This window comes from Corvus cornix, chromosome 2 (genome assembly GCF_000738735.6).
Source record: "Corvus cornix cornix isolate S_Up_H32 chromosome 2, ASM73873v5, whole genome shotgun sequence".
In the NCBI taxonomy this organism is placed as follows: domain Eukaryota; kingdom Metazoa; phylum Chordata; class Aves; order Passeriformes; family Corvidae; genus Corvus; species Corvus cornix.
This window is the reverse complement of record NC_046333.1, coordinates 13493077-13517822: the sequence shown is the minus strand read 5'-3', so window position 1 is coordinate 13517822 and position 24746 is coordinate 13493077. Positions and strand designations below refer to the sequence as shown.

General features: G+C 37.8%; 1 protein-coding gene across 21 annotated transcripts in view; it reads right to left on the bottom strand.

The window, feature by feature from the left end:
• PARD3 (par-3 family cell polarity regulator) overlaps positions 1-24746 on the bottom strand; it is a 451552-nt gene that overhangs the window by 183693 nt on the left and 243113 nt on the right. For 16 of the 21 annotated variants that reach the window (XM_039570296.1, XM_039570300.1, XM_039570307.1 and 13 more), the window contains 4 exons: positions 23893-24275; positions 13595-13734; positions 11974-12102; positions 8102-8140 (listed from right to left, as the gene is read on the bottom strand). In XM_039570296.1, the coding sequence (XP_039426230.1) occupies positions 8102-8140; positions 11974-12102; positions 13595-13734; positions 23893-24275 (691 nt within the window). The remainder of the gene's footprint in view (positions 1-8101; positions 8141-11973; positions 12103-13594; positions 13735-23892; positions 24276-24746) is intronic. The other 5 variants (XM_039570212.1, XM_039570258.1, XM_039570317.1 and 2 more) reach the window with 1 other exon arrangement.

Below are 24746 nucleotides of genomic sequence, written 5' to 3'. Positions count from 1 at the left end.
GCTTCATAGCTTCCTTATCCTGTGGTGCCCAAAACTGCACACAATTTCCAAGGTGAGGCCGCAGCAGTGGAGAGCAGAGCGGGACAATTGCATCTCTCGACCGGCTGGTGGTTCATGTTTTACACGCTACCGCTCGGGACTTCTTCCCTTTGCAAGACCTCATCAGGGTTCAGCTGGTGAGTTAAGCAGCATGAGATGGGTGAAAACAGAAACTGAACAGCAAAGAAAGCCCTCCGCCCACCTAACAGGGGAAGCAATTTTCAGTCAAGTTAGGACAGGTTTCCTCAGTGACTCACTGCAGCTACAAATCTGGCAGCATTCTCTCCAGTGAAGTTCATTCCCTTGCAAGCTTAGACCTGCTGCCTGCTCAGCGGTTATTCAGCCACTGAAACTTGTCTGCACATTACTCTGTGACTATGTACACAGAAATGCGCTCCTGTTCCCTTTCACAGAGCAATCTGTAAAGCTCTGCATCTCCACTCTTGAAGGGTAACGTGTATTTCCAAGTTAGAGATACGAAAACTTTTACAGAGGTCTTGTATGCACTCGTATATGCATGTACACGTACAACACACCCTTATATGTGTATATATCTATACAGATACCACAGTGATGACATTCACATTATTAATTAACTATAGCACAGCTACCTAATGACTTGAATGATCCCATTGACTGTTCAATTCACCTGCTTCAAGTTCTGTTGTGTCCAGCCTTCTAACATTACAGCCCCGTTAGCCTCTGTTTAACTACTATTTTGTTAATCTATCAACCTTTTGCCTCACAAATGTGTCTTCTCTCTTTACAATTTAACCAAATGGAAAACCTGAAATTCTCAAAAGATGAGTTTGGTAGATGTAAGAGCTCTCTAGCAAGTGTTGGCTGTAAAACTACTGGAAATTGCAAAATCCCAGGTTTAGTAATTGGGCTCCAGTAGTGAGGAATTCCAACCTAACACAACACCCTTTTCCAAGATATTTTCAGTCTTTAGAAGATTTTAATACAGCATCCATTATGTAATTCTTTCTCATAAGGTATCCATAATACTAAGAAATCATAAGTCCCATACACTGGGAAACCAATACAATTTGTCTTTATTATTTAAAAAAATAGAATGAGGCAGGATATACGCAAGAGAGATTTCACTTAGCTGTTGTGCAAAGACGTTCTTAACATCAGAGATGACTCAAACTGTTTTGTCCCTCAGGTTAGGTGGGTGACACTCCTGTCCTATCAGGCCACCCTCTAAAGTGAGATACACAAACGGAGGATGACTCACTCTCACCCTATGCCATTGCATATACAAAAGTAGAGCATGTGAAACAAACAGCTCTAAGGAAACAAAGCAGCTTCTTTGGCCAACAACTGTTTGGGGGGGTGGGGGGAGATGTTTAGTAGTTATAAAAATGTAATGTATTGCTGCTGGAGGTACTGAAAACAGATCAATGTAGGTGGCCTGAAACACACCTCACACCTCTCAGTCAGTTGAGACCCCTCCTTGGGAGCAATAACTGAGAGCTGGTGCATCCCACCACAAGTAGGCATTAAAGATAAAAATAACTAGAGCAACCCAATCAGATTTTAAACTGGGCCTCCAGCAGAGAAAAGCCTGACCACTGATCCAATAGTGGCATGCACACTCCAACCCAGTTTTCTCCCGAAATACAAGGCCTTTTACCTTTTTTTTTTTTTAAATCACATGGTTGTCTTGCACTGTAGGTTTTGAGGACCTAAAGTATCTATTACCTGGTTATAAAATGATACAGGTTTTAAGCCAACTAAACAACAAGAATTCTTATGCTTGCTTTCTTGTTCTAGCTCTTCCTAGATTAAGAATTTCAATATCTGTCATATGTTAGATAAACACTAATGAATCATATTTGCATGTATACAGAGACTCATTATTCATATTAGCAAAGTTAATATGTCACATCTGGCAAAGATTGCATTCATCCAAATCAAACAACAGCTGCTAAATATCAAAAAGTAGATCTGAATTCTGAGATTTTATGGGAAATGTGGTCTGCTTTAGTCTTAATCCTATCAAGGAAAAGTTTTTTGTGTATGATATATAGATTAACTTTGGTTAGTATTTATAGGCAGCAATGCTAGTTCATTAAAGTACTGTAAAACAGCCCCTTTGCATTTCCTGTTGTGTCCATTTTAAGGATTTAATTTAATATCAGAAAAGATGTTCCACATTCAAAAATATCTTCAGTTTAAAGGTTTTGAAGGATTAAGATATGATTTAGGAAAAAATTAAATGCTTTTCCAAAGCACAAAAATTCTAGCATGTGAGTTTCATTTAGTATGGAAATCAAAGCTCTGCAAAAGCCCATGTTTAAGTACATCTATATGTTTGTTATTTCTCTCTATAAGAAATCCATTGCTTGTCTGTACTAACATTACTTTCCCTAATGCCAACAGTCTGATCTGGGCTGTCACAGAAACTGGTTTAAGCAGATGAGATTCTACATTTGAAAAAATTGATCAGACCATTAAAATTACATTCTGTTGGTTCTTAATCTCACATCTTCTCACAACGTCTGTTGCAGGTACCATAATGACTGTCCTTTATTCAGGCCAACATACTCTGTTCAAAACTGTTGTTCCTACTCAAACTGTATTCCTACTGTATGTCCTGAAACAAAAACATGTGATTGTAATGCTAACCCTGTTTCTTTACACTTTGCTTATCCTAGAGAAGTGAAAACCAAGGGATTAGGTACACAGCAGGTGTCTGCTCTGCCAAAGAAGCCTATAAAACTACAGCTCTCTGCACTATCCCTTCTTCAAGAAAAACTTCAATGCCCAACACACTAATGACAGAGCTCCCTAAAAATCCTCACTTCTCTCACTGGCCTATAGGATTTACAAGACCTGAAAGACCAAAGAAAGAGGTAGTGTCTGGAAAAGACAGACAGGAAAAACAAGTTGAAAGAGAAATGATTCCTTTGTAGAAATCCATGGCAAGAAACACATTCCCCATGAAGTAATGCCAGTATGGGGCACTCAGACTGATCTGTGTCTCACTCCTACTTTTGCTGCCGACTTTCAGACAACCACAGCAAACCATTTCATCTCACTATTTTCCCTACATTTAATATCAAGGGAGAATCAACACCATGAGTCTAAAGGCAATGATGCAGTAAAACAAGGTTTACACCAAATCAACAAGTTTGTACACATGGGCGTGGCTTCTGGATGACTCTGCAATGGTGGCACTAACACAAGCCTGTCACAGTGGAGGGACACATGTTCTCTTCCATGAAACTGGGAACTGCTCAGCAAGTGTTACCAATTCCAGTGTTGAGAAAGCAACCAAAGCTGCCCTATGGTGGTGCACAAAGCCAGTTTAAATGTGTCACACCACATCCCAGGTAAATCACCAGCTGGTAATAGTCAAAACTGAGCCTGAGGGTCAGTTCCAAGCACCACATTATGCAGAAGTTTATGTGGCTTATCACTGAACATTACAGGAAATTCAGACTGGTCAAAAAGCATTCATGAACACAGTCACTTAACTGTTGTATTAATTATTCACTAGGAATTAATGTCTTATCTCCAGTCATTAATGTGCCAGAACATGCTATTCAATACTAGAGTATCTGCTATGGTAAAAGACTGAAACGACAACAGTACCTTGCAGAAATCACACATTCACTACCTATTTCTTTCATATGGACAGCAATCTGTTTCTTATGTCACAACTTTATTAAAAATATTAGCTGAAATCACTCAAAAATAGCACTAAAAATGCCTTTAAAACATTGCAATCACCCTTGTGCCTCACACCATTAGAAAAAAAAGGTACAAAAATACATCTAAGCACATGGAGGAAATAACAGCATCAGCTTAATCATCAGTCAGACATATCCTCTTTCAAAAAAATCATTCTGTACCTACTGACAACACCACTGCTGGTGGTATAGTCTGACATTAATCCATCTATGACCTTGGCTCAGTGTTTAGACACTTGGATCACCAAGCTGAAGTTCTATAGAAGTGCTAAATAGGAAATGGTGGGAACTTATTACAGCTTTTAAAAAATATCTATGGATACATCCCCAGTGACTAGGTATCTTGAAGTAATACAAACTTTTGAGCAAAAGACAAACACATATGCACTCAGCATACCATCCTCTTAAAACTCAACACCGACTGTGCTTTTTTCCACAAGAATTTTCTATCCATTAATCAATACAAATTATGTATTTCTAGGCATTTGCTAGTATTGCCTCTCACATTCACAATATGAAAAGTTACATACAAAAAGTATACAAAAATAACTATGCATTAGTTCTTGCAAAATGCCTCTGACCAGTGTCACCCCTTTCCTATAGGCAATGAATTCTTGCAATAAAAACGGTAGCTGGTAATTTACTCAGAATCACACACAGAAGAATTTGGCAAGAACAGCAATTGCATCTGAAAAAACACAGTGATCAAAATTAAATTCAGATAATAACAGGAGTATCAAACAGTTGAGTTCAGAAGAAAATAAAAAGCAATTCCATTTGCAATTTCTATCAGTGCTGCTAAACATTTATATATTGTTCCAACACACCAACCACTCGTGTTGTGTCACTGTTACGAATCCTGCACTCACTTAAATTCATAACATTCTGCTCACTTACAGCAATTTGACAGAAAAACAAACGAGAACAGAAAACTGAAGCTTTTCCATGCTGCTGAGTGCAACAATGATGAAATGAAATCCTGAATACTAACTTTAAATCTCTTCTTACCAATAGACAACACTCCTTAGAAAATACTTACTCATATGATAATTATTATTTTTCTAGCATTATGCTTACGGGAAAGTTAACTTGCTGGTTCTGAATTCAGAAAACAAACAGTGAATGACAATTGTAAATGCAAAATATTACTGAAACACTATCAACTTTCAAAGAGTATGAGGAAAAATTAATTGGCAGATGTTTTACATAGCATAATTAACAGTTCATTTCAATGCACTGTAACAGCATTAAGATAATTATGCTTAGAAACAGAAATGTAATAATGATAAATTACTAGTTTTCATATTATGGCCAATCTCCTACATGCCAAATTCCCTGTTTAGAAATAGGTGCCTCTGTTCCATGCTGTCATCAGCTATACAAATGGCACAAACTTGTGGCTGGGTGAAACAACCTTTCAACCAAGATACGGGAGATTTCTTTGCTTCATGAGGAAACAGAGCACCAGCTCTGTTCATAAGCAAAGCAAAAGGTAAAAACACCAGTCTTGTTTTCACCAGGGCACAGTTACTGGGTAGAAGCTGAAGCTGCATCAGCAATTTGCATTTCTTATGTAAAACAGGAGAGCAAAGCTTAAATTGTGTGAGCCTATCAAATTACAAAATCTTCTCATATGGAAGTTTAAGATTGAGAATCTTTATTCTGTGATGGTGTATAACAAAACTGAATTCATATGCTTTTATATGGGTTGTAAGGAATAACTCTGTCAAGGATTTCAGGCCACAAGTTAAGAAAAAAATTACTTTCAACGTTTTCTTTTTTACCTCTATGAGGAGTAACTGCTGCATCCAAGTGCCACAGTATTAGTGTAAACCATTTCAAAGTAACAGTTACATAAAGGTAACCCCTGAGTGAAGAATGTGTTGATAAGTTAGGCTTGATATTTTGTGATTTTATTTCAGGCCTTCTACTTTCAAGGGAGTTTTTCTTCATTTCTTTTTTTTTTTTTTTAATTTCAAAGGTGCATTTTTCTTCTATTTCTCCATAAAGACATAACAACAACAACAACAAAAACCCCTACAACCATTTGCCTTCAAATGAAAAACAGACTTGCATTCCACCTCTATCATTTCTGTAGCTTCACTGCCTTCATCATACTCTTTTGTTGGGTTTTTTTTTTTTGCTTTGCTTTCTACTATCAAGTCCTTGACACTTGAAGACTAAAACCTCACAACTAACAGCACAAAGATCAGAGCAGGCACAGAAATAGAAATTGCGAGATTAGAAATCTCAAAGACCTGAAAAGTAGACAGAGGAAAAATAAGCAGGTATTGAGGCAGAACCAAGGAGAATAAAGGAAAGCAATGAAAAATACTTTCAAAAATAATAATAAAGAATGTGTGACTGTACTATTAACGTGCAGCTCAGGAAAATTAGTTCTGTAAAGCTGGAGTATCACACTTATCCAGAGCTAAGTAGATTGGAACAAGGAAGATAAGTGCAAAAGCATTGTGCATTATAAATATCCACTGACACCTTTCACATTTAGTCCATTTTTTAATTCACATACTGGAGTCGGCAAATATAAAGAGACCTAGTGTTCCTACTAGATAGATTCCTATCAATCACTGTTGTTCTCAGCTTTCAAATAAATAACAAAAAATCCCAATGCATAATGAATGAAAAACCCAAGACATTAGGCAATTTCTTTTTGTATTGATCAGGTTTCTAGCTTCATTCCCTCACTAACCATATGTTACTCAGTCTTCATATGTTTTCCAATTCACTTCCATATTTTCAAGGCTTGCTAGGGCTTTCTAGCTGGTTTTTTCAGAAATCCCTAGCTACTCATACACTCCCTGTCCCTCCTGCATAATCTGCTGATTAACAAGCATTTTTTTACCCCATGTCTAAAGAGAACAAATGGGACATACCTATTTTATTCTGATCTTTCCTTAGATGAACTCTGGGTATTGGTTCCAAGAACGCCAAAGAAAAGTTTTCACCATGGAATTTGCTACAGAACATTAACTTTGCAACAGATAAGCAACTGATTTCTATAAACACCTTATAGGCAATCTGCCTTATCTTAATGAGCTTTTGGGGTGGAATTTCAACTCCTAAAACCAGGACACTTTTATAAGGCTGCACCCACAAATTATTCTCAATGGTATTCGGTTACAAGTAGAAATACTATCCTGGGCTTTGATCTTTGATCTCCTTACATATCAGCAGTACGTGGTAAGAAACTATCAAGATAAAAACATACATACTCTAATGAGATGCACTAAAGAGATACTGCAAGGCATGTCTGAAACAATGATACACCCACAGTTTTGCAGAGCCCTTAAGGAGAGGACTTTCAATAGAAGGACACTAAAAGCTGGAAGGATAGAAGCGAATACCGCTAACATTCAACCCAAATTCCCATTTTTACACTTACGTTCCATTGGCCTGAAAAATTAATAGCATCAACCAACGTACCCTTGATTACCTCTCTGAGATGGCTCTTACATATCTTCACCTAGTCCTGACTCTTTTTATTCCAGGCAACATCTTGCTATTGCTGGTAACACATTCTGAATTATCTAGACAAGCTCTTTCTGTTTTTCAGCAACCTAACTTATTTCAAATCCCAACAAGAATCTTCTCAATTTCTCCATAATATAATTTATTAAGTCATTTTTAAATAGGTACCTAACTGAATGGAGCTTCTTGAAATATGTTTTTAACTAAGATACAGTATATCTTTAAGGTACTATATTGTTGTTATATTCTCTGTCAGTATTTCATAAAATACACCTTTTATTTTAGAAAAAGTTTTTAGATGTATTAGTATATTGTATATTGGACTAATCATATTCCAGTGACTAAAATGAGGTATATTAGCAGTACACAACCTCAATCTAGAACCTCACTGGCACGTCATATACAGACCTGCTGCAGCCCTCAAAAGGTTAAACTTTATACTACTTCCATATAGTTTCTTAAAAAAAAATTACCAATGGTTTGCTATGAGAATCCAATTAAGACTTAAATCCCAGTTGCCTAATTTCTGTGTTTGTATCTCAGATTTCCATCATATAACCATGATTTAAACAATTAGCCTCTATATGTAACCTAAGATAAAGTTTACTCTTATCATCTAACTTTAGGCCTTTGGCTGTACATAAAAGATGTAATTTCAAATAGCACTTGAACATACATAGTAAGAGAATTTTATATAATTTTCAAACAGTATTTGAAATTACATTAAAAAATGCATTTAAAATGTAAAGCTACAGAGAGCCATCTACAGTATATAAGGTGAAAGAAGGATCGGTAAAACTTCGATGGATAAGTGCCATATCAATTTAAAAACATTTGGGAGTCTTCCAGTATGGAAAAGACAAAGCTCTTACCGTTTCCTTTGGAATTTGTGACTGGCTTTGTTCTGCACTCTAAAGGAAGTAAAAAAAATAAATAAGAACACAACTACATATGACATATACTATCTAACAGCAAGGGGATAAACAAAAAGCTCTAATTCTGACGTGAAGTGGTAATAAAAAATGAAGGGTGTTCATCACACCCCTGACTGAAATTTGTCTAAACACCCACTACATGAGAAGTGACCAGAAATAACTCCAGTGCCCTTATGGTACATGCACCTGACTCTACCTGGCTATGAGGGTGGTGACTGTCTGGCCAAGGAAGAACCACGACTGCTTGCACCATTTTCTGGCTGGTGGAACATTTTCATTCAGGGAAGTTCTCCCCTGGCTTTTCCCTTCCACTTTGAAGTTTTCAAAGAATGACCTCAGCAGTACAAATGAACCCTTCCAAATATTTTAAATGAGTACCTATTTTTTAAAACATCCATTCTCATTTTAGAAACGGATTCCCATTTTGAGCATGTGTAGATGAGCCACAACTGCATCACTGCTTATCCCAGGACAGGAGGGTGCATTCAGTTCACCAGAGATGGGACCCTCCTGTACTTTGCATTCCTCACCTGTGTCTCGGGGCACGCAAGGCAAACACACATCATTGGAAAATGCATCCCACATACAGTTCTGGAAACACACATAAGGAACTATGGCTCTTCCAAGCCCACATCCACTTATATTAAAATCCATTTGAGAACTCAGGAAACACCTTGGTGCTGGCTGGCTGACCGTTTTTGGGCTAACCAGCTATTTCTTTCCACTCAGCTGGGCCATAATGAAATGCTAAGGTTTAGCTGTTTTGTAGGACATTCAAATGGTAAAGCACAAAAATGTAGTGGCAAAGCAGTAATGCAAACATCCAGTAAGCTTCAACTTGAAGCTAACAACCAGAAAGGAAAAAATAATGAAGACAACTACCAGGAACATGTACCAATGAGCATATTAATTTTTGGGGTACTGGAGACTAATGCTGCCAGCCAGTATCTGCTGATACTGAGAATATAGCTCAAAAGCTAAATAACCTAAGTCAATCCTTCAGAGGATCCACATAGTCAGTAGCAGCTCTAAGCAAATGCTTCACAAGTTATGTGAGGTAACCACAGTGCTACAGGAGCTCTACTTAACCAGAGTAATCTTGGCCCTTTTGCAAAAAGTGAAGGGTTTTAAGAGATAATATGTCTGTACCTCACATCAGTGTGGACAAGCCCTAATACATTACCTATCTGGCATTAGGTAACTGTAGAAGAAATAAAATGCCTGATATTCTGGAGAAAAATAATCATCCTTCCAGATCTCACTAATTAGAAAAGTTGACTTCTGCCAACTTGATTTGATTCCCTGCTTCCACATTTCACTCGCTTTTATCATGATCTGCTGCACTGGATCATCACAAACACATACCTGACCTCATCCACACAAGCTTCAGAGATCCCATACCAACCTAAACAGGCTCAGCTTAACAATCCCCTGAGTTTTAGCTACAATTACACATTTTCATAAGCCCCTTCCAGATAATAACAGCAACATTAAAACCCTTAACTTTTCTGAAGTTTATAATCTTCATTTTACTTGAAACCCAATGAGGTTTAATTTTTTTCACAAGTCATTCAATAAGCCATAACCCAAAATAGAAAACATAAAATCTAAACACCTGTTTTATTGGGATTACTATGTGTACAAATGTTGGCAAACATAAAATGGTTTTCATATTGAGTGTTCTCAGTAAGCAACAGCAAGTCCTACCCTAAATAAGATAGATAACATAAAATAACATGATTTTATATATATGGTTTCTGAGACACATCTCATTCAGTTAATATTTAAAGCACAAACATGTAGAAAATATGAGAGAAATAGGGAAAGGATGCAAAGACAAATTGTTCCTAAGTGGCCGATGAAGGTCTGCATGTGAAAAAGATGAAATGACATCATTTCAGGTCATTCCCCTCTCTATGTCAATATTAATTTTCTTTCTTTTCTTTTTTTCTTGGCTTTTTTGTTTGTTTGACTGTTTTTCTAATTTGTTTTGTTTTTTTCAAAATACCAGTAAAAATCAATGAGAAGAGCTGGTTGAAAAGACTTGCTTTATTTTTTTTTTTGAGGATTATTTCTTACCAGAGAAGAAAGAACAGCCTTTATGATGACTTTTAGTTCAACACCTTCCCCAGCAATTCTGCTCCTGCTCATTGACAGCAGTCAGCAGTGCATACCTAAGAACTCTTCATGTCAGAATGCAAACAAACAAATCCTTATTCAACAGAGGATCATCACACACATGTACTGTCAGATCCTCACAATACCATTTGTTCAACTGGAGCTGCAGAAAAACACACCAGTTCAGATCTCATCTCATTACACAGTGCAAAGCCCACCTGCTACCTGACACAGCCATGGCAAGGTCTGGCTTCCCTTTGCTGGACTTTGCCAAAGTAGTTGAGAGTATTGCCTGAGCCACAGCAAGGAGGCTGCTGAGATTGAACTCCTTCAAGGGGGCTGACTTGCTGTTATTTTAAAACTAGATAATGTATTGCTAAGGAATCTCTGCATTACTTACACCATTATCTTTGTTACAATTATTTAAACAAAATCTCATGTCAAATTATGCATTAAAACTTCCTCATTTTACCATAGAAATAATATACACAAAATTAAGACATTTTCTTACTTCTAAGTTTATTTAGAAATCTCAAAAAGCATCTTCATTCATCTTTACGAAAGATAGCAGTACCATGAAAATTATACCACAGGACCTTATAAACAGATTGCTTTCACTGTTACAGTGATAAGGTAGGCTGTAATAGGATTTCAAATTTTTATTTCTCTTCACTTTATGACAGCTTTCACTTCAGTCACTTGAAGGCATGTTCCAAGAATGTTAAGGTAAAAGTTGGTTCATTTGCAACCTTCCCTGTCACTTTGACTTCCTATGTTTAATGGTAGTTTTGAAAAGTAAAAGCTAATGATTAATATCTTGAAATGGCCAAACAAAAATTCATTTTCTTTGCATTCAAAATAACACAAATCCAGTAGAAAAATGAAGGTATTAATTCATCATACTTATATTTGTCTATCTTCTCACAATAATGCAGCCAAATAAGTTATTTTAGAGTTGTATACAGCTACAATAATACAAATAATAAATAACTTCAGCAGTTTGAGTACAGAACAAAGTAAGACTGCTACCATTCAGAGTCTACCTTTTCATAACAGAAATTATCTTGAATAATTATCAGAGAAATATCAATATACACTATGCAAGTGGAGCAGGTACAGTATGAAACATCATTTTATTCCTATTTAATGTAAATTCCTTAGAAACATCTTCCGAATTGCCCTGCTAAATTAATAACTGCAGGGTTTCCATTCCACAGAGATTGCATTTATATTCAAAAAAGGCTACTACTTCTTATATCTTCCACTTTTTTGATAGAAAGGTATTTACATATCCTATTCTGGCATAATATTATATGTTCGAGAACATATTAGTGAGCAGGTAGTGGGACAAATGGCAGGCTTTCAAACATAGATTTGACCTTAGAAAGATATGAAATAATCTACTTATCTGCATGCATCCAAATAAAGTCTATGCAATAGCTTCTTCTATAATAAACATTTTCACTCAAAATAAAGCTCTCACTTATACATTATCAACAAATATTTAATTTCAATAGCAGATCGTGAAGAAAATAGAAAACATGCATGTAAAATGTTCTAAATAAAGCAAAATAGCTTTTATCCTTTTTCTTATATTCAGTGCTGGCCATGCATGTTTACTAGCAGGTGACAAGATCAAATCATTTGCTCATACTCATCTAAATCTCTTAGCTGCTCTCTATTTTACGCACCAGTTCCCTTGGATGGAATGTTTCTTCCTGTCGAAAAATCAAAAGGGCAACGGTCCCTCCCATCTTGGTACTTCGCAGCAAGGACACAACTTCTTCTTGAGTTTTCCCCGTTAGATCAACTCCATTTACCTGTAACAAAGGAAATGGTAGAAATCAGTAAGACTCCAAAACAGGGAAACCAGCAGACACTTATAGCGAAAAGTCACGTGAATCACATAGGACAGTATCAGAAAACCCTCACTGGAGCAATCTGCTTATTAGCTCACATTACAGCTTTCACTTAATAGAACTAAATAAATGGTCATCCTTCCCATACAAATACAAATAACAAGCCAGAGAATCTACTTCCCTCCTTTTCAGCAGCAACAGTATAGTCCAGTATACTCTAAAGACATCCAATCCCATTTACCAGAACTTCTGCATAAATATCTTTTGGCAAAATCAAAGTATGATCCCAAACTGGTCCTGTTTCCATGTGTCTTGGTGTTGTACATACCTTCCAAATATATCTAGCACAATAAATTGTGACAAAAGTAGAAAGTGATTTTTTCCCCATATAACTTTGGGGTTGCTACTCTTTATCTTGGCTCTGTTCAGCGGTCCAATCCCTTGGCCTCCACATGCCACTGATCAGGAAAGGCAGGAATGGAATAAATGCAGAATTTCCTACTGTATGAGCTAACTTCAGTAAGGGAGAAGCCAGAGAAAGATCAAATAATCTCAGTCTTGCCTGCTCAGAAACATTTTGGAAATGAAGGCAAATCAACTACAGTGTTAAGCAAGGGAGCATGGTCCTCAGAAGTCAGCAAACCATCTTTTTCCTTCCCCTCATGAGAGAGCACAGCTCACACAGCTGAGATGCCAAAGCTGTCATCTTAAACGCTTCTGAGTCCTCTTCTACCTGAGTCATCTGGGTTACCTTGAATTACAGTAATTATAGGGGGCTATCCTCCAGCACCAATTCAAGCTGACTTGGCCAATTTTGCAGTAAAGTGAAGTTAGAGCACTGAGAGGCAGTTACAGACTCAGCTGTACCTCCGGTGTCATTTGGCTTAGGGACAGTAATGAAGAGCTGTGGGTGGTAACATCTTATATCACTCAGCTAGATTTGCAGAAAGATCTCTGCGGTGCACCTATCTAAGAGAAATTTAGTTCCCTTGAGGACATCCTTCCTTCAGGAGGGAAGTGGCCTTGATTCTCTGTACAACTTCCTCCTCTTATGTCCCTTTCAGTTAATTCACTAAACCTTTTCAGGATATTGTCTTCCATCCTTGGCAACATCCTCAATAATTTCTGATCTGTCACTCCATGCTGATTTAATTCTACTTACTAGAATCACTTTGCTTCAATTTATTAATAAACAGCAATGCTAGACTATGACACTATATTCACATAAGGACAAGTAAACTTATGTTTTATAGTATGTCTGGGTCCAGCTTTTCAAAGTTATGTACTGAAAATGCCCAGCAACAAGATCTCTTACCTAACAAAAAAAAAAGCCAAAAAAGGTAAAAAGAGGGAAAAATTCTCCTATAATATTAAATACTATAAGCCTCTGGAAGTGAAAAAGTATGTGGGCTCATGCCAAAACACAGACAAGAAACATGTAACATTTCCTCACCTCAATTAATCGGTCTCCAGCTTTTAATCTCCCATCTTGAATAGCTGCACCTCTCGGAAGGATGTTTTTCACATAAATTGGAGCAGAGCCACCAATTGGGACATCTCTTGAAGTAATGCTAAATCCCAAGCCTTCTGTACCTGCATAAAGAATGTACATTACTAGTTAAAATGCACATTTTATATCACGTATTATTTTTACCAAGCAGAATGTATGTATACCTCTCTGATACAATCCATGAAAATACATATAAGATGCAATTACTTCATCACAAAAAAAGAAAACAAAAGATCTACAAGAAAGCTGTAGCTGAAGAACTGAGTCTGAGCACAGGTGGCTCAGCAGGCCCTCCCTGCAACTTGCTGTTCTGATGATTTCCAAGTCATTGCCATATTTCTGACTTTCTATTTCAGATGAGCTGAGTGACAAGGAATCAGAACAAAGCATATCTGATATCCTATCACTGTCTTCCCCCTTGTCAATCTGGATCTCAGCAATGATCCTTTCTTTCTCTTTTGCAGCTCTTTCGACAGCAACAGTCAGCCGATGCTGCTGGCCACGGGGCTTTGTCAGCTCACTTGTGGACACTGGCAGCTGATGGTACAGGAGCTCAGTGGTCTCATTTCTTCTGCTCTCAATGAACTTTTCAATCAACAGCTCCTCTGCCCCAGGGCTTCACCCCAGCTCTTGCAGGGTTCCACCCCACTGTCTGTCATGCAGGCAGGGAGCAAAACCCAGGCTGCCACTTCTGAGGTCCTGCTGTACATCCAGGTGACTGACTGCACTTGGCTAAGACAGACTGAAGAAAAACAGAGGTATTTAAAATGACCTGGAGAAATCCAGAGAGAGAGAGTCCAGTCAAGGCAGCAAATGAAACCCGTTTGTATTTCAGAGAAATTAAGTATAACACCAGTTCCAGGATTCACAAGCTGAGGACAAACAGAAGCCTTCCCTATTACACAGAAAGCTCATTTGTGATCTTCTCTTCAATGCAATCTATCCAATTTTACCAACAACCCCTGAAATTCTACATTGAAACCTGCCACTCCTTCCCTCAACATTACACATCAAGTCCATTCAGGACACTTAATGCAGCATGAAAACAGCTGGCCATCCAGTGAAGAGCACCCCAACAGTGTCAGAACCTACAACTTGCATTTGAAACATCTCAGAGGTTGTCAAGGCAAGTCTTCAGTTCAAGTTCCCTTACTAGGCATACACAGGCCCAACCTACATTTAAGCTGACCTACAATGGCAACCTGCAGTTAGGACTCAGCAATATCAGGCAGGTCCCCAAATGCTGCACAACACGCCCATTTCTGAAATGTCATGGGGACAGAAACCAAACTTCTATGAAACAGTCCCCAGTTATGAGCCCTGGGAAGGTTAACACAAACCGTGTGAAAGACACACAACTACTGAACCATTTGAGGTGTTAATGTATTTAAGAAGGGAAAAAAACCAACTGTGCAACAGCAGCCAGAGAGACGAGTGAGAAAGAGAGCTCTGCAGATCCCAAGGACAACGCAGAAGAAGGGGGAGGAGGTGCTCCAGGTGCTAGAGCAGAGATTTCCCTGCAGCCCATAGAGAAGATGATGGAGAGGCAGCTGTCTCCCTGCAGTCCATGTAGATCCACGGCGGAGCAGAGATCCACCTGCTGCCTGTGGAGAATCCCACACCAGAGCAGGGAGATGCCCAAAGGAGGCTGTGCCCTGTGGGAAGCCTGAAGTGGAGAAGGCTCCTGGCAGGGAGCTGTGGCCCCATGAAGAGGAGCCCACACTGGAGCAGGTTTGCTGACAGGACCTGTGACCCTGTGGGGGGCCTGACGCTGGAGCAGCGCTATCCTGAAGGACTGACCCCATGGAATGAATCCACGCTGGAACAGTTCTTGAAGACGTGGAGCCTGTGAGTAGGATCCATGTTGGAGATGCCAGTGAAAGACTGTCTCCCATAGGGAGGACCCCACTCTGGAGCAGCACGAGACTGTGAGGAGTCCTCCCCCTGAGGAGAAGGGAGTAGCAGAGACAACGTGATGAACTGACTGCAGCTCCCATTCCCCATCCCCATGCACTGCTGGGAGGAGGAGGAGGTAGAGAATTCATTGAGTAAAGATGAGTCCAGGAGGAAGAGAGGGGTGAGGGGAACATGTTTTAAGATTTGGTTTTATTTCTCATTACCCTACTCTGGTTAGATTGGCAATAAATTAAATTAATTTCCCTAAGTCAAGTTGGTTTTTCCCATGACAGTAATTGGTGAGTGATCTCTCCCTGGCCTTATCTGAACCCACAAGCTTTTAGTTGTGTTTCCCCTTCCTTGTCCAGCTGAGGATGGTGAGTGATACAGCTGCTTGGTGGGCACCTCGTGTCCATCCAAGGTCAACTCACTACAATGTTAATTAATTTCAATTAATTAATTAATTTGTTCCCTATGTTTAATTGCTAATGAGCAGATTAATATTCACACATGAAAAGAAAGCAGGAGTCCAATATAGTCACCAGTAGCCTACATACAGATTTCTGAAATCTGCGCAATTGCTTTTGAATAAAATTTAGTACAATATATTTTATTATCAAGACAGAAATCATGTTGAGAAGTAAACTGACACAGGTGACAGGACTGGGTGTGACACAAGCTTTTAAAATCTTCATCTTGAACATAACTAAGTACTCCTGTATACACCGTAAGGGCATGTAGATATTATTGTTCAGGAAATTTGGATCAATTCCTCTAGGCTAATTATTTGAGACAACTTCCCTTCATTCTGCAGCGTTCAAGATAGTTGACATGTGAATTTGAAAGTCTTCATCCACTTTCAGGCAAATATAAAATTTATCTGTGCTGTTACATAGAGATAAAAAAAAAAATACTAGATCTCGTAACATCCATATTTTACTTAGGAGACCTCCCAATTTTAATGATGCTTCAAACACTCATAGAGCTCTTTAATTCCCTGCAATACGTGAAGATTATCTGAATAAGGTTTTTTTAAGTCACATCTCAGCTTTTTATGGAATTTATCTTTTTCTTATTATAAGGATCTGTGTTGAATACTGCTCTTTGAGTACAGGTTTTGTCTGCTAAAATTTCTAAAGTAATATCAGAACATAAGTGCACTCCCAGGACAATATTTCATTATTAATAAGCTTAATCCCCCATTGCCTGATTACAGCATCATTACAGATGGCTGGTTCACACACAGCACTTCAAACCCCCATGGAAAAAACAGAAGTTGAAATGTTCACATTACAAATGCACACAGGATATAAATTTGGATTGTGGCATTTTCTGCTGTCAAATCTCCAGAAAGTCTTTACCCAAGCCTGCAGAATGCCACAAATCCACACTGAGCCCAGACATTAGCAGAAGAAAATTCTAATTACTTGTTTCTGTGGTAAGAAGGGGACTCGACTGGGCTGTGTTCTACTGTGCTGCTCTGTGCAGCTTTGCATGAGGCAGCTTTTGGGTATAATTTTCCTTTTACAGTTTCTCTGCTTCAGTGTGCTCTTCATGCCCCATAGCTGCTCTTAGCTGGATGATACAGCTTCATGAACTACTGTGCTTATTATATAGAAATTAGATGTTCACAGGACTGGGAAATAAATGAATACATCCAACCGAGGAACAAAAATAAATATGACTTCTGTGACTGAATTGATTTAAATTTTTTTTCTTTTTTATACACATAACTGATTTAGTTCACTCCATTCATTTCCATTCTCCTGTTGATAGAAATACATATAAGATCTTAATATCTTCCTGCTGATAAAATGTTTTCAGTTCTCAGGGTGTAAAACAGCATTATAATAATGAGTGAACTGTGCAAACATATTGTAGGCTCCTCTGATTTATGCCAGTAATATAGGAGAGACTGGACACACATACAGGCAGAACCACAATTAATAGAAAACAGAAGAAATGTCCATGTTTTTGAAAACATGGGAGTCATCCTGCACAAATCTAGGAGCCTTACTTGGCAATGTTTAGGTTTTTTAAGCTACGTTCACCTTAATCTCTTTTAGATTTTCAAAAGGGCAAATTTTTGAAAGGGTAGAAAACATTTTTTTCCTTCTATAGCTGTCATCTCTCTGACAATGATCAAATTATACCAAGTGATAATAACATTTTAAAATTACCCATTAACTTCTCTAATTCAAGTTCTTAGGCTGCTTTGATAAATCAGCAGCTCTCTCGACAAGTTAGAATTCCCTTTTTTTCTTGAATGTGATGCTGAACACTCCTTCTAAGGTCTCCTTACCCTCAAGAGCTCAGCCAGTTCTGAGCTGAAGACAAAGTAGTTTTAAATGAATAAAAAGGGAAGTTACAATGGTAAAATATCTATTTTTTACAAACAGAAAAGAGGCAGATTTGATGTCTCAGTTGCTGTTTTGGAAGAAAAAGTTCTGCTAGCTTTAAGGCAAGGGGGCAACGAAATCCATTCCTATAATCTAATTAAACGTGTTTTCAAAATGAACACTGTAATTTCATCTGGAAGCAGTCTGATCATAAACTGGCAGAATGTTAAAAAATTTATTAAATTTTACTACAGGTGACTAGACTCTTATCTCCCAGAGAAGAAGTGTTTAATATCTCACTAATGCTGGGATTACCTTCTTGATTGTGGAAAGGATATGTCTGGCATAACATTTCTGTCTTTCTAAGGCTATTCTGTACAAAAAGTTGTGCGCTCCTCACTCAGCACCAACTGCAGGTCTAAATTCTCAGCAGCAAAATGTGCTCCTGGGTAGAAATAACTGCCAGGATAGGATACAAAAAGCCAGGATCACCTCTGCAGTGTTTTCATCCCTCTCAAAAGGACACTGGTTCATAGACCAGTAAAGAACAACTGAAGGACCTACACTGTGAACATGCTGTAATATTTCTCTTACAGTTGTCTTCCCTTTGAGCACTGTAAGCAGTGCTAGAAGTAAATCATGCTCTTCCTTCCTATCTAATTTCAGAAAATGCAGATGCGTTCTCAGGTAGTTCAATACAGAGCTCCCTAAATTTAAAAAAACAGCAAACAAATAAACAAACAACAACAAAAAAAACCACACAAAACTTCACTTCTAAAACAATAGAAAACATCTAAAAACTGACAACTGGGCACCACATTTTTTAGTACTTATGCGAAAAAGCAGAGAACATTTCAGAGCAACCTAAACAAGGAAAACTCACGTGGGTGAACAGTCCTCAGATAGAATAAAGGACTGTTAAGGGAAAGTATAGATTCTTCATGAAAGACAAAGAACTTACTCTCCCCTTCCTAAGACAATAAGCAAGGTTGGTTGCAGATAGAAACAATGTGTGACACAAAATCACAAAAATTACAAAATAAGGCATCGTCACTTAATGAAAGTAGTAGATTATACTTGGATGGAGAATAAGGAGAGAGGTAACATTACAATAAAACTAAGCAGAAGGGCCAAGTGTTCTCTAACAATAGTCAGAGCAGACACTGTTCATAAAAGCACTTCAGCTTCCTGGTTTTTTCACAGGAGACTCTTTCTGGAGATCCAGGTACAGATGGATGACTGTTGAACTAATTATCCTAGTGTTCCACATTGGAAAGCAGTTCATTTATTAAGGACTGAACCTCATGTAAGATTTGAACAGCAAATATGTTCTTATTGTAAGTAGCATCACTAAACTAACCAAGACCATTTTACTGCTCCTAGTTTAAGCCCCATATTTTCACAATTTGTACACATGGAGTCAGGCTTACTGTACATGCAAATAACTGCTTAGAAGGCTGACTGCTCAGCTGTCTACAAAATTTCTGCAGCCACGTGCACAATCAAGACTAATTGCATGCCCATTTTTATGTAGTTGAGTGATTTGGAGCAAGTGTGGGTTTTTTTCTCCAAGCAAAGCTCAGACCTTTCAAGAAGATCTTTGATCAACCTAATAGAAACATTCTTTTCCCCTTATGCTACAGCCTGCTAATGGTGATCAGAAGTAGTTTTAAAAAATGGAAAGATGAAACATGATGCAGTTTATGCTTCTTCAGTGACTAATAATGCCCAAAATTATTTGCCTCACTTTTGAATCTCATTTCTCAAAGTCACTGAAGTAATTTAGGCATCTACATGCTTCATTTCAAAAGTGACAAACACTCTTTCTGCATCTGAACAGGAATTTTAAGAAAACATATCACTTCAAAAGAAATTTTAAACAAAAATTTAAAATGTCAGTTCAAAGTCTGGCTCAAGAAACTGTGTGGGGAAAACAGGAGAGTATAATGAAAAATGCATATAAATCTGTACACTTCAGATACATGATGCAGGATATCTTACAGACAAGTTCAGGGCCCTGTCTTGTGCACTCTGCTATATGAACCCAAGCAAAGCAAGGAATTGTCCATAGATGTGCTCTACTCCAGAGCAAATATGATGCCATTTTAAATTAGCATACTCCCAAACTATCAACAGCAACTTATTTGTGTCTGTAATGACTTCTTGCAGAAAGGAACTTGGGTGCAGTAGGGCTGAGTGTCACCATGCCATAGCATGGAATGCCCAGTCCCCTGGTGGGACTTGCAACATTTCAGATCAGCTCTGTATGCAAGATGTAGCATTATTAACCTCAGCAAGGCCAGCAAGCCAAACAGGAATACAGGAGACTCTGAAGAGCAGAGTCTCATAATCCTGCTCACATCTACAATTTAAACATTTTTCTCTCCTGCACTGTGCAGAGGTGCCTCCTTTGTTCCAGGATTCACCATCTTCTAGAACAGAGCTGCTATGTCCTGTCTGTGATGGACTTGGTAACTGCTACAGCTTTCCTGCTGTAAGGTATCATACAGTTCTGTCACTCATTTCTTTCCCTTTCTTTTCCTTGTTTGGCAAGAGAGAGGCCAAAAAGGAAGAGATGATCACAACTCCCATGGTCAGTACCTAAATCGCCCTCTGGAAGTGGGGAGATGGGGACTGAAGTCCTGATGCACTGAATACTTCAGACAAAAAATTACCAAAATATTTGGTGGAACTCAGACCAACTTAAGAAATGTGAGCTCAGTGCTGTCATTTTACTTCAAGAATTTTATATTTAATTTAGCCATACAAATATGTAGTTATAGATAGAATGATATGTAGTTATTGATAGAATGATGCAATGAGCATTATACTTAAGGGCAATCAAGTAAGATGAAGCTAATTTACAGACCGAGTACTTCAGGCTTGTCTTAGTAAAGCAGTATCAAAAGCAGCAGATATGAAATCTGAGTAGCATAATGCCCAATGGAAAAGCAGTCTTTTGAATGCTTTAGTGAGTATCAGGCTAAATGCTGTGAGTTACTAAGTGCTCAAAGACTGAGCCTTAGAGTCACTTGCGGTATAATTGGCTAGTTATAAGTGTTGGACTAAATTTCTCTCAATTGCATTGGCTCAAACACTTGCAGCCAAAGAAGGAACACTCTGGGAGTATCCTGGTGTATACGAGGTCAAATTTGTCCTAACACTCTGGGTGTTATATCAGTGTCTTATTTTCTTTATTCATAAGCTGAAAATAACTATTTTTTATTTATTTACACTTACTGTGCATCAGTTTACACCAAAATGTATATAAACATAGGCTCACTGTCATGTCTTGCACTATCTTAATTTGTGTGAGCTATTAAGCTAGACTGCTATACAGCCTTAATGGCATTAGAATATCAGCAATAACCCCTACATCTATATGCTAGAAGTTCAGGCCTTGACCTTTAAGGCAAGATAAACAGATATCCATTTTCATTTAGAAAAGCCAACAAACATTCCACATTGACTGAAACATATGACTGACCTTCTCTTCTGACTTTATTAAACAGCTAAATCCTATGAAAGTTCAGGTTATTTTAAAATGCCAAATCAGCAATAAATATTAAGAAATCATAATTACAGAAGCACATACTATAGGGTTATTCTATAATGTCATCCTATATAATAGAACTTATGGAATATATAGAAACAGCTGTAATAAAGAAGGTCTGTCTGTATTGAAAAAGAGTCAATTGTCATATACTACATCTATAACAAGAATGCACAGTTAAATCAAAACTGAATTTCAAGGACACCTTGCATGCTTGTATGCCTTAATGCACCCCACAATGAGTTTTTAAAGTAATGATGCTAATTGGTGAAATAACTGCTGCCTGTCAACTACAGATAAGAACATGTGTTTCATATCTATAAATCCTGTATTATTACAACATCAAAAACAATTGACATCCCTATTGAACTCATATTTACAGCAAAATACTCAGGGCATCCTTAAGTGTATTGCTGCATTTGTTGCTCCATACTTATGCTCTCAGAGTGATCAAATGAGAGCCAAAATGGGAGGGGCATGCCTCGTTCCACAGTGGGTATTAACAATTAAAAGACAGGAATGATTAAAAGGTATCTTTTCTTATGCACATTTTTCTTTAATTTTACCATGCATAAAACACAGTTTCTATTTCTACTATGTCTAATCTGAGCTGGGTGCCATTTCACCATAAGTAGTATTCTCAAATAAGCCAACTGTTAGGAACAAATATCCCCTTTAAACTTCTGAAACATATTCTAAATATATTTCAAAGCTTTTACTATTGTAAGAGCCATCAAACTTCTCTGGTATTAACTAGATGTTAAAGTATCTTAGACATCACTTTTCATCAACAGGTTGCATGCATCTCCTTTACTCCAAACCCACCTAAGGCATTGGTGCCAGCAAGGATAAATTACATTATAGCCTTGGGGGGAGTATTTCTAAAACAGTATCCAGTGCAAGATGACCAAAATACAACATCATATCACAGTCAAAAACCCATAGTACACCAAAATTATATTCTGGCATCTTATGAGGGGCTATAACACCACACTTGTTTCACACAAAAATATTATGATCCCATATTATATATTCATTTGTTGGTGCTTTTAAATGGTATGAAATATTTATTTCCACTTCTGGCTGAGAATTCTTTTATGCACTGTCCAAGTAATATTTCTAAAGACTTCCACAGACACAAAAAACCCCAGGTAAAATCACCATAGTGACTGAGAGCATATTTATAAGCACACTGATTCCTTACTCAACCAATAACTACAAGTTTTTCCAAGCAGGCTGATCTAAGCTGATGGCCTAGAGAAATTCTTGAAGGAGCATCAACAACAGAAGCAAACTGTCAACTCAACCTTATGTCATCCAAGTTTGTAGAGCTTAAAATTCAGCAACCAGAAAGAAGCAATCTGCTGGTTCATGTGAAGTTCATAAAAAGGAAGGCATAATGATAATGTGACAAGTAGCCTGGTACCTGTGAAACTGTAAAATCTCTACCATTCAATGCACTGTTTCAATGCCTTTCAATAATGATTGATTAATTAATAAATACTATTAATGTTAAGCACATAATATCTTAACAGGAATGTACTCCGAGTTCATGGAGAATACTCTCATATGGGTAAACTTTTTGCTGTGTAATGTAAATACTATTCTTGCTGCTAGAGACCAAATTATATCTAACCTTAAACTTGCTCACTTGAATACCATAAAGCTTACAGCATGTATAACCCTTGAAAAAAAAACATTTCCCAAGAGCTAATAATACTGGCATCTAAATGTCAATTTATTATACTTCAAACTACCTTAAAAGCATCTACACATTAACTACACAAAAATACCAAATTTTCTCACATCATAAAAATTTCATGGATGTACCAATGCATCTACATGTGCACATATAACACAGATGTTGAGATAAGCACACACTACTTTAAATAGTGTCTCTTGCCCCCATTCGAATTATATTAGCATAAGGACCAAGACAGGAAATACCACATTACATCTCAACCAAAGGTTTTAACATCTCAGTGGAAAAAAATGAAAGCTTTAGCTGGAAATTAGAATATCCAATTTACCAACTGGATCCAAAACACTCCTAAAACCTAAAGGCAAAATTCAATTTGAAAAGTCATAACTGTAAAGTGCAGAACATGGGCCATTTTAGCTTAGTTGTTTATATTAAATAGTTCACCACTCCCTGGGTCTTAGCCAACAGAATTTGAGGCATTTACTGCACACTACTTTATTAGCTGAGAAACAGAAAACAATGTTAAAGCACTCCTCAAAATAGCCTTTTGCAAGCATGCTGCCCACACTGAATACAGGGTGGGTCTCCTGGGCCTGCTGTCAGGGACAGCTCAGTGCCCTGGCTTCAAAAATCAACCCACTGCATTCCCCATGCCCCTGCCAGCCATCCTGCCCAGGACAGTGGCACTGGGCACACATACATACCCTACACACACACCTCATGCTGTATGAGGAGCTCACTAGTGCCTTACCTTTTCTTAGCTGTATACTGAGCCTCTTCCCTATCTTTTTGGTGTTATAGCCACTGTTTGCAGTGGAGGTGAGAACTTTCTGAGGTGATGGTACCAGGCCAGAGGGTGGTTTCCCTGATGAATTCACACTATGAGGTAGCTGCGAGTAGGAGTCTGTCTGATCGGACTGGTTACCCGCTCTAGACATTCTTTGTAATGTGTGAAGTCCAGAATTGTTAATACTTTTCCCATCAGCATACTGGGAATCAGGGCTGAACCGGCTGGAGTAGTACATGTTCTTCTCACTCTGGGACAACTGCTCGTACTGCTCTTTATTCGCCGCGGGGACCACGTGGAACCAAATGAACGGCGTACGCATGGCTTGGCGAAACATATGCTGTGCTCTAGGTTTTAAAATGAACAGAAAATTAGCAAATTAGGACTGGCAGACTATGAGACATTATAAGCATAATTACTAATGTTAATTAAGCAACACGAGCTGACAGACACATTGCACTCAAGCATAAAACATAAAACTTGAATCTGTTCACTAGCCCATTTGGTCTGCTTTTCGCTAAGGTTTACTGCTTTAGGGCAACACTATGGTTAAATATGCTTAACAACTAATGTAGCAAATACTGAACTCAGAAAAGCAAAAATTTTAATCACAGTCTTGAAATGAAGACAGTTCTATAGCAGGACTGCAGTGTCCTTTTGTTTTGAAACTTGCTAATTGCAATAATTGTGATAACTGTTACTGCAGTGACAACAGAATTATTAGAAGGAAAATTACTATTTATAAAAATTCTATGTATTCCACAATTTTCTGATTATATGCAGTTTTGCAACTAGTCTAGCTTACACATCAATTTTTG